Source organism: Pholis gunnellus (genome assembly GCF_910591455.1).
Source record: "Pholis gunnellus genome assembly, chromosome: 19".
In the NCBI taxonomy this organism is placed as follows: Eukaryota; Metazoa; Chordata; class Actinopteri; order Perciformes; family Pholidae; genus Pholis; species Pholis gunnellus.
In genome coordinates this window covers 2,682,609-2,694,380 of record NC_136546.1, presented here as the reverse complement: position 1 = coordinate 2,694,380, position 11,772 = coordinate 2,682,609, and the positions used below count along the sequence as shown (strand labels likewise).

Below are 11,772 nucleotides of genomic sequence, written 5' to 3'. Positions count from 1 at the left end.
GGTTGTTTGCTTCCAACAACCAGTAATGTTGCAATTTACATCCGTGTCATTCCCAGATATCATCACTTCATCATATGAGATATGTGTGAAATTATCATAATTATGCAAATGATTTCTTGAGTTATGGTCAAAAAGGTGTGTTGTGAGGTCACAGTGACCTTTGACCTTCAGCTCATCCTTGAGGTGGAAGGTCAACATCTCACTTTGAAACAGTTGAAAACACCTTTTAAACAATCTCTCCTGTGGAAAAAAGTTCACGCTCAACTTCAGGTGGACTTATGAAGAAGGGAAGCAGGCTACGCAGTCAATAACAATTCACATGACTTTATTATTCTTCTGGGCAAATTCAAAGGATAAGACTGGTCTCAATAACAGACGTGTGTCCTGGGGCCTCTCAGGATCACGACCCGGCCCTGCTGTGTCGTCTCTTACATGCATCAAGAAGAAGAACAGACGATACTGCTGACAGGGGATCAGTCCAGCAGCTAACCAGCAACGACGAGTATTTGATCAAGTTCAGCGTTTTTGGTTTTTTCTTACATTTCAAGTACAAATTTGCTTGGCGACTGAGATTCTTGTTGAGAAAACCAACCTCGCTTATTCTCACAAATACATAATCAATACTTATTTGTCAGCTGTTTAACGAGATGTAGAGATCCAGAGATCATCAGCGGGCGACGACCAGTGTGTTCAGCTTTTCTGATCCTGGTTCTGTTCCCAGCTTTGATGAATTCCACTGACTGTGACCAAAAGAGTTCTGACTAGAATCCCTGACTCCACCGTCTAAAGGGCTACTGGTAGCTCCTGACTGAGAACTTGATGCTGTGCTTGTGGAGGCGGTCAAGGAGACTGGTTTTATGGAATGCAGCTCCTGGAGTGTACACCCCTCCCCTGTCAATCACAACAGAGAGAGAGAATGAGGGATGATGCTTGAAGAGAGGAGGAAGGCCGACATAGATGAGACGGAAGGTTTTCACCAAATCTCCCCGTTTATGAAGAGAAAACGGACTAAACTGACCTCCTGGGCAGAGAGTGCAGCTCATTCAGCAAGGTTACGGCTGCTTGTACCAGAGCAGAGACTGTAGCGACATAACCAGGCTCTGTAAACCAGAACACAAACACAAACAAGATAAAGACAGCTACAGAAATGGTCAATGTTCTCTATATTTTTAACAAATTGTTTTGTTTATTAGCGGTTTTCAAATGACAACAAAGACCAAAGTGAATTGAAGTGTTTAATCTAGATTTAAGTGAATGACTCTCACAGGAGTTGAGCCCCACTAAACTGCTGTCCAGGATAATTGAAATGCTCGCTTGTGCTTCAGCTCATCGACTTTGTCTTTACCCGCGAGTGCCCGATCGCTACTGAGCACAAGCAACTCTCAACAGAGACGAGAAGGAAGCGTGACGGCTCACTCCTTAGCTGCTTCCATCATCAGCTCTGGAAAAAAAAATGTGTTTGATTCTTTTTACCACTTACCAGATCGAACAAGGGAATCGCTAGATGTACCATCAACCCCGCTTACACCGTCCTGCTGCTCTTAATACTCCCTCGGGCACCAAATGTGGATGAATCCACCGCAGGATATAGTCCCCAACAAATGCACGATTTACTCCTGTTTGTGTACGATTCTCTAAAAGCGACACGGAGCCTTTTGATACAGAACACCAGCCTGATCCTTTAACTGCTAAAGCTGAATGGGCCTTTTTCACAGCACTACTTGTACTACACAGCAGGACAAGCACAGGTCTTACTCATAACCCCTGATGAATTGTTTAATCAGGATATATATGTTTCCATTGAACACAACTAGAAGCCTATGTGTACTGTACTTTACCTGCTCCTATGACCTGAGTGCAGATCTTTGCGTTGGGTCGGCCCTGCGTGGGATCTGAACCCTCTGAGTAGCCCTCCCCAAACAGTGTCAAGCTGAAACACGTGTCTTCTATCTGAGGGAAGAGAAAGAACCGAATGAGCGGACAAATCCATGAAACTACTGCACAACAAAGTGAGCAGCTAAACACAGTGAAGGAGAGAGACATCTGGTATATCTTCTTATATGAGGGTGCTTTTGTATCCCTAGTAGCTCAGAGTTAACCACTTACATTTCATTTGACATGACATTAAAGCACCTAAAAAAACTAGTTTTTCTCTAAAGCATTTCTCTGTCATCACATTTTTAAGCGCAGAATCCGGATTTACCCCGACCAATCAGGGACAGAAACACAAATAAACAAACCTGATGCTACTTCTGTTGGACCCCATCGCTCAATATGAGAAGATGATTAATTAAGAAAACAGGTTTTCAGGGCCTTTAACAACACAAACTTAATCTTGCTGGATTTCCTTTCACTTGGTGACTGCGGCCGATGTTTAGCAGCATTTCACAGACTTTCAATTCATCTCAGGGTCCCAAAATGATACAAAGAGCACTAGTACAGTATTCATGTCACCTGCTTCATGGTTGGACCAGATTTGGTGAACAAGCCAAAGGAGAAGAGTGATGGGAACTTTAGGAAAGACAAAGAACAAATATATCAATCATATCAATATATCAATACATATACTGAATATGTAAATGTCACAATATGGTGCTTACAGCAGAATGATATGCTGAGTCTGTGAGGACCATTTACTGACTCCATTGACTCTCCATGACTTGCAGTGCTGACAAATGAAGCATCAAAACTGTATAATTCATGTTGGTTTGAGACATTTCTACGCTCACAAGCGTCAGTAGTACAACAGTAGTACAACAGTAGTACAACAGTACTACAACAGTAGTACAACAGTAGTACAACAGTAGTACAACAGTTGTATAACAGTACTACAACAGTAGTACAACAGTAGTACAACAGTAATACAACAGTAGTACAACAGTTGTATAACAGTAATACAACAGTAGTACAACAGTAGTACAACAGTAGTACAACAGTAGTACAACAGTAGTACAACAGTTGTATAACAGTAATACAACAGTAGTACAACAGTAGTACAACAGTAGTACAACAGTAGTACAACAGTTGTATAACAGTAATACAACAGCAGTACAACAGTAGTACAACAGTTGTATAACAGTAATACAACAGTAGTACAACAGTAGTACAACAGTAGTACAGCAGTAGTACAACAGTTGTATAACAGTAATACAACAGTAGAACAACAGTAGTACAACAGTAGTACAACAGTAGTACAACAGTAGTACAACAGTTGTATAACAGTAATACAACAGTAGTACAACAGTAGTACAACAGTAGTACAACAGTAGCACAACAGTAGTACAACAGTAGTACAACAGTTGTATAACAGTAATACAACAGCAGTACAACAGTAGTACAACAGTTGTATAACAGTAATACAACAGTAGTACAACAGTAGTACAACAGTTGTATAACTGTAATACAACAGTAGTACAACAGTAGTACAACAGTAGTACAGCAGTAGTACAACAGTAGTAGTACAACAGTTGCTGCATGTAACGTGAGTAGCGTTGGGTAAGCCTCTCAGCTTAATACACACACCTAACTGTGACATTCATCTGCGTTTAAATGCCTGGAATAATCTTAAAGCCGGAGTTTGGGAAATGTTGTCCCCTCCCCTCTGTATGGGAGAGACCAGAGCAACAGAGCCAGGTGGAAGCCATGCTTCTGGAGTGGATGCTCCAGATAAGAAAGAAAACTCTGCGTTCAGAGGAAGGACTAAAGGAAAAAGATGTGCACGGGAGGACTTGAAGAGAGCGCTCCAGAGACGAGGGAGCTGCAGCGAGCTCACCTGCAGACATGCGTGCTTCAGTGCAGGAAAGTCGCCGCAGACAACACAACGCTGGTATGCTGCCAAATACAGAGAGCCTTCCCGTCCACGACAGGCCTAATCAGCATTGTGTGAACTCGCTTAGCGAAGGCTTGAATGTAACGGACGGTCATTTATCTGTGAAAGTCCCACACTCCAGCTTTAAGCCTTAAAGAGTCTCAAAGATCTTGATCCCTTTAAATAAACTCCACTACCAAGGGACTCAAATAATCACGGTAGACGTTACAAAGAGAGGTTGGCTAATGATGATGATGATGATGATGATGATGATGCCTACCGTGGTGAGGAGTTTCCTGCCCAGGCTGAATTTGACCATGAACCAGAAGAGGAGGCCTCCACAGAAGAGCTTAACGACCGAGAAGAGGCCACCGATCCCCACGTAGGCGCTGTAATGGACCTGTGGATGTGAGGGAGAGAGGGCACGACACGCACAATGGAGATATTAAGAAAAAGAAGGGATTAAAAGGTGAGAGAGAAAAAAGGTGAAGGGATGCAGATAACAGGGGAGGGGGGAAATAAGAGAAGCTGTGAGAGAAGAGGTGGAGGAAGGGAGGGGCAAGTGATGGAAAAGGAAAGAAGGCAGGTGGTAGAAGTGGAGGAGAGAAGGATGCAGAGGTGAAGTCCAAATAAGAAAGGGGTATGTGTTCCTAATATTGAATATTAAACCTCTCAAAAATATTAATAATAATTAGCTTTGCAAATGTTTTAAGAGGAAGAAAATGATTTCATCAACTGTAACTGTGTTTTAAAAGTAAAACTCCACACGGGAGCTTTAACTACCACCACTGAAATAAATAATATGAAATAATAATAATAGAACACAGCGGGAGTCCTCGTGTTGACTTTATCTTACTGGCGACCGGTGTTCCTCCTCGTAGAGGAAACGCTGGGTTCTCTTGACTACCGAGGGGTCAGAACCCATGAATGGGATGGAATACTGCTCCATCTCTCTGCTGAAAAACACAAACCCCCTGGACGAACACACACACACACACACACACACACACACACACACACACACACACACACACACACACACACACACACAAAATTACAAAAGGAGGAAGCACATTGGTCAACGCTCACCATTTACTTACTTTAGTGTATTCCAGCTCATTTCACCCCCCCCCCCCAATGCTGTCCACTAAAGAAACACCTTCCTCCACTGATCGCTGCCAAGCTCCAGACAGTAGTGGCTCAGTTGTAGCCTCACCTCTTTTTGACTTTGGCTCCCACCACAGGCAGCGGCTTGTGGCCGAGCTTCTTCCTCAGCTGGCGGAGGGATCCGCTGTCTGCGAAGCCGTACACGGCGGACCGCCAAGTGGCGTCGTGGCCGGCCGAGCCCTGCAAGGGGGTTGAGATGGCTTTAACCTGGGACACGGACAGCGCAGAGGAAACCAGTGCTATCCAAGAGTCCCCTCCGTACGCACCAAAGGTTTGATGTGAAGACACCATTCATTTCTTCTGACTGACAGATGTATGTGACGTGAGCATGCTGGGGATTGCTTTGCTTACCCTTAAAAACAGGACTGGCACTGCAGCCAAGTTACACAAAGCAGCCAGCAGCATGTTTTGGTTATCATCAGCATATTTAGTGTCAAGGGAACTGAATAATGGGCAAATAATACCACGCTTTCCCAACTCCACTCACTGGACCTGCTCTATCTCTCTGTCTAAATGATCTTACTGTATTGTTTTATTTTAAAAATATATTTACTGACATTTTCTAATATACATCATCTGTGATTTGCCACATCCTTAACAGTGCCTTTAAAGTGAAAGCAAGTCACACCGACACAGCCATCACTTTCTAAAAGGTTGGAGAAAGAGGACCAGACTACAATTTCCCATCATGCCGTGCAGAGGCTACCTCAGGCCCACTGCTGATGCTCAGGAAGCTCTCCACAGCTGTCAGTGTCCCTGAAATCAGACCAAATCACACCGTTCAACACCACGTTCAAATGAATCAGTACACAGAATACAACCAAATGCATTCAAATAAGCCACTGTTAGCCTCTGTAAAGATTGTGTCAAAGCAGATTGAGGCTCTCTGTTCGTTGATAAGTCCATGACATTTACAACTGATAGAAATAAGTTGAACTCTATTATGAATGTATTACTGTATTAATTAATTAATTACTTAATCTAGTTACTACAAAAGAAAATGAATATACAAGCATCAGGTTTTAAAGTGAGTGTCTAGTGTTGTACACCTTTATATATTGAGAATACTAGAATGTTTAACTAGCATGTTCATTGAGTAAACCAGTTACAGGCTCTATGGTTCTCAATGGCTGACTGAGCCTTCTGTTTCTACCTTTGAACTGCTTCTGTGTGTAGAGAACACCCAGGTCGGCCGGTACGGAGTCGAAGCCACAGCTGCCGATCACATACACTCCCCTGTCCAGCGCCTTAGTGTGGTGCTCGAGCTGCATGCGCTCTAGGAACTGTAGAGGATGGATACACACGCGCACACACAAAAACAAAATGCACCTGAACCACCACGCACAGAGAAGTCGATATAGTCCGTCTACTTAAAGATGAGTTATAACCGAGCTATAATACAATCGCAGTGAATCAACACCTAAAAAACATAGTGGACATTTATTTTCCTACCTGAGGCTCCCCACAGATGTCTATGTAGTGAGCTCCATTTTCTATGCAGGCTTTGACCACTGGCTCTCCATAAAACCTGTACTGAAAGGACAAAGAGAGAGAATAGTTTCTACACAAACCACAATATTTCAGTGTTGTCGGTTCGAATCCAATTCAAAAACGTGTGTCAAATGTCATCTCAAAGTGTCCTTCGCCCCCCTCCCTGAGACAAAGGGTGGATAACATACTTACAGGGCCCACACAGTTGAGAATCACCACGCCTTGTTGGCACATGATGGCCAGCGATTCCTCGACAGACACATCAGCAACAATGATCTCAATGTGCGTCCTCAGCTCTGGCATAGCTGTCAGAGGAGAGGAGATATTTCTGTAAATGAACAGTGGATAACTCTACACAGAGCCCTCACCTCATTTGTGGTACTCTATGTGTTCATGTCAGACTTTAACTGCAACACCACATACACAGGAAGTCTAGCTGTGAAGCATTACTGAGCCACCTTTATTTCAAGGTTATTAAAAGCAAAGCTGGAAATATCAGATATCTTTAATATATGAATGTAATCATTTATAAATGCTTATTGCTGCACATCAGCTGTCTCAGTGCTCTGGTATTACGTTGAGAAGGGCGCGTGAGCTGTCCTCAAATACAGTGAACTACTGTGACTGCAGCATGAAGTAAAATGTCGCTTTCTCATTGTGAAGTGACTTTGCTGGACTGGGTCAACTGTGAGCTGCACCGCTCAATAACCAACCGTCCATTCAGAAAGCTCCTTTCAACATTTTATTTAGGGCTCAAGTTACATAACCACAGGAACACAGACCACAACAACTACTCGGACTGCTGCTTCCTCCGTCAGTCGGAGACTAAAGTATCCTGCGCCAGTGAAACGCAGTCTAGACATTTGACAGCAAACGCTCGTGTGTCAGTTAGCTGACGTTACGTTACAGTACACCCTACGTTACGTTACGGTACGGTACACCCTGTGAAGCACATACACAGCCTCTCCGCGGCTCGGCTCAACACTTCTCCCAGACGTTCTCTGCTTCTCCCGGCCACGGCCCACTTCAGAGAGCTTCCGTCGGGACTCTCCGCCGCGCATCGGGCGACCTCCTCCACAACAAACTGTCCGGTGAACCCTGAGGCACCGAAAATAATAATATGGTGCGGTCTACTAGATGTCACAGCCGCCATTGTTGCTTTTTATCTTCAAGGTCCCGCCTGGTAACGCGTTAGTTCCGGTTCTGTCCGCTGATTGGCTGAAGGCGAACAGAACCGTCCTAAAATAATAAATGGCACTTAAGGTGGCCGCAGCACTGTGTGTCACGATTAGGCTTTGCCTCTGTGTTTCTCTACCCTCCTCACTCTACCTGTCAGTCAATCCCTCAGCCTATTCCCTTCACCTGCCTCTGATCACTAATCAAGCACTTCCCCCTCATCAGCACAACTCCTCTCACCTGTTCTTCCCCCTACATAAACTCCTGCCCTGCAGTCACTCCTTGCCAGATCCTTGTATTGTCGTCTTGTCCTTTCTCCCGTCTCACTGCCTACCCTGCTGGATTTAACCCTCTCGTCAATTGTCTCGTCCATGGATTCCCCATTGTGTTCTGTAAGTTGTTGATGTTCATTAAATATACCCTTTTCACACTACTCTGCCTGGTCTGCGCTTGAGTCCTGCACCATGCCCCGTGACACTGTGATATTTAACCGCATATTAATCCGCCGGCAGCAACTACGCGTCTTTAAAGCGCTAGTTACAGTGGTAGGTGGATAATTATTGTTTATTTTATATTATTTATTATGATTACATATGTATTATTTTATAAGAGTTACAATGTACTTGTGTTTATTCCACATGTATTACATTTTCTAACATATCCAAGATCTAGGGCACGATGCACTCACTCAACTAAAGTACCACTATTAGTAGAAGAACAAAAACGCAAATAGTGAAAATGTAGGCTTCTCCAAAAGGGACAGCGTCTGCTTTATCACATGTATCTCTGGAAACGATGATCAGAACGTCACCAAATGTGAACTGGATGTTCACAGACAGTTATTGCATCCAATAAAGCAAATGTTTCATCCATACCTTTGTTCATCTTTGAAATGTACAGTTACACAAACATGAATTATAAGCAGAACGTGAATAGGAAACTAAATATCCAAAAGCCATGTGTGTATATATGTCTGTCATTATCACAGTAAGGAGACTGATACTGATCACAAAAGAAAGTAATTTACATGTAAAGACTGTAATCATATCATAAAAGTAGCTTATCTGACTATTCCCTTCACCCTCTGATGTCACCAGCCCTAACAGGGAACTAGTGCAGCCTGCACTTCAAACTGACTCTTACAATGGAGCCCTATTGGTGTAAATGTGTGAAGACAAGGACGCAAACCATAGATTAAAGCTAAGAACAGGTTATAAGATAAATATATATGGTAATAATACATCTTTCTTCATCACTATAAGCCTTTCTCTATATTTCATGTCATCTTTGAATAACACATATGATGCTGTGAGCCGACATGACACAATATTTTTACATGATTTAATTGAAAACTTTGAAATAATGAATTGGAAAAATAATGAAATAATGAATATACAATAATGAAATACATACATGGATAGTATCTAGATATACACTGTACTATTGTTAGAAAAATTCACGCAAGACCGCATGGAAAATCATAAATCAGTTAACATTTATTCTTTGCAAAGAAGGAGACAGAGTTGATTCACATACAGTATACGTGGATCAAGGCTGCTCAGAGGTCTGACTCTGAGCCTCGGATATTTATACCAAGTAAACAATACAGTGTCACAGGCAATACGTCACGAAAGCATAACACACACACAAAATGGCTTCCACGCCATGTAGTAGTCAGGAGGCTAAGTTCTCATAACATAGCTCTGTACCCATCTTAACGCTCCCACAGTCCTTATTTCAATCCAGGACATGCTGCTGAGTGTTCTTTCGCATAGACTAAACAACTGTGGTGAGGCAGTTCACACAACAAGGACACATAAGGACACCAAGCTTTTAAAGCACACCTTATAATTAGTCATTTAGATTTTCCCCAACATAACCCACCTGTTTATACTATTGTATAACTTCTAATAAAATCAAAATGAATAAACGAATCAACGTCCAACCACCTTCTATAAAATTGAAAAAATGTCCAAGCATAAACAACACATCAACAAGACATCAATATGTATTTTTGAATGTAATGTAAAAATGTTTAAAGCATAAACACAAACAAAAACAATAAAATTAAATGTATCAAGAATACATATATATTTTAATGTTATATGAATTATACTAAGAGTACCACATTGAATAAAAAGAATGTTCTAACAAACATTCTGTGTACTGTATTACTGCAATCATCATTTCATCTCTTTTCTCGATTTTCAACATATGAATCATCATTAATTTACAGTTCAGTGTAAACATTTCGTTGAGTAGTCACTTCCCAGTTCCTCGCCATCCCGCTAGGAATTCTGTAAGTACACTAGAGTATGTTCAGTCATGTTAACATCATTTCATCGCTGCATTAATCTCCCCAAACATGGTATGAAAGTTCAATCCAGATGAACCAAACATTTTTGTAGACTCCTCCCTCTTTCCACCTGCAACACCTCCTGAGCTCTCTACCATATTGTTGCTCACCAAAATAGCACTGATTCCAACCCAGCAGCAATTTGATTTCCCCCAGGGACCCCAATGCCATCCATGTACACAGACTGACTGAAACTGCCAGATGGGCTGACCTTTATGGTCGTGGTCTGTCTCTAGGAGTTTACGCAGGAGCCATCCATAAGTAATGCATAGAATGCCATCACCAACTCGTGCCATGCACGAGCCGCTCCACTGCTTAGCTTACCTCCACAGAACCAATAGGTGTCAGCTCTGGGCATCGTTCGCTTCCATCAGTTGTCTGTGAGATGTTTACATATTACGCACCATATCAAGGTCCTCACAGGAACTCATTCTGAAAACAAATAGTTTGCTGCATCGGGTGAGAAACAGTGCGATCAACAGGCGGCAACAGATAGTGTAGAGTGACCCAACCGTTGCTACTAGGTAGTTTGAGGAGAAGTAAACAATTGTAAGGCACATTTGAACCCTGTTGGATTATTTTCTAGTTCCCAGCATGTAATGTTAGTGTAGTTGTCATTTGTATTTATTAATTGTCAATTTAATCTGTCTAAATTCCCACCATAAATTGAAACTCGCTAAAGCAAAGCAAAACATAGTTATGCTTATGCCACATAGCCCTGTCTATCTAAATTTACCAATTTCCACAATGTTAGTTCTACCACTGAGCTCTTCTGTTTCTTAAAAACACCACTAAATCCCTCTGAGCGTGTTAGTATGTTCACTGGTCAGACAAGCGGCCCCAGAGACTTTCGCTTCCCTGCTCTTCCAGACTCACTCAGAAGAAGTAGGTGTCCTAAGATTTAGAGTTATCAGTGTACAATTGATTCACTTTTATATGCTCTCTGCTCTTCAGAGAGCTGTTGGTAATTTCTTTTCTTTTTAATATATTTTGCTGTATTTTCCCCCATATGTTACAAATGGTTTAGACTCGTTAAGATATGTTTTCTTAATTTTAATTTAATTGTACCATTTATTCTTTCAATCAACCCTGCTAACTGTCGATGATAATAGCAATGATATTTCATGTTTATTCCAAATACCTCAGCCTAATGTTTTATCACCTTGTTTACAAAATGTGTATCATATTCACAATAATTTCTGAAAGTTAGTATTTCTTTAAGCTTTTGCTTCCCTAATAGCATCTCGATCCATTTAGACCTCTGTCAATTATTGTCAAACAATATTTCTTCCCTTCATATTAATTTAGTTCAATGAAATCCCTGCAAATATGTTGAAATGGATTATATTTTGCACATATAATGCCAGAAATTTTTTTTTAGTAATTTGTAAAGACCCTGCTTATTATAGATAACCTTCCCACCTGTTGAGACATGGTTTAAACCCATGACTCAAAAGAACCGTATATCTATATAAGGTCTTAGGTAATATTAGTTTGCCCTCAGGTCAATCCCAGAACCTTTGTTGTTGTTGTTTTTTTCAGTTTTGTTTATCCAATACTTTTTTATTGCTGTGGAGCATCTGTTTGCATGTCTTTTAAGATCTCGTAATCTACTTTTGCACTTCAAAAGAAAAGTTGGTCACTTGTTTTCTATGCACCCTTTTTTTTCCTGCTTCATCATCAGCTTTGCTGTTTCCTGTTGAAACAGGTCAGCACCTGTTTTGTGTGCTATGCATTTAAAAAACCCAATTGTACTGCATCTCGTAATTGTAAT

The 11,772-nt window shown here is 41.6% G+C and overlaps 1 protein-coding gene across 1 annotated transcript; it reads right to left on the bottom strand.

Moving 5' to 3' along the window:
- LOC306711581 (saccharopine dehydrogenase-like oxidoreductase) lies at positions 1-7,621 on the bottom strand. Its single transcript, XM_079180589.1, has 12 exons — positions 7,424-7,621; positions 6,659-6,771; positions 6,428-6,508; positions 6,129-6,258; positions 5,682-5,731; positions 5,025-5,155; positions 4,665-4,782; positions 4,089-4,208; positions 2,455-2,511; positions 1,839-1,950; positions 1,019-1,100; positions 1-891 (listed from the first exon to the last, which is right to left on the bottom strand). The coding sequence occupies exons 1-12, from the start codon at positions 7,617-7,619 to the stop codon at positions 792-794; spliced, it is 1,290 nt and encodes a 429-aa protein (XP_079036715.1). The 5' UTR covers positions 7,620-7,621; the 3' UTR covers positions 1-791.
- Between the last annotated feature and the right edge of the window lie 4,151 nt (positions 7,622-11,772).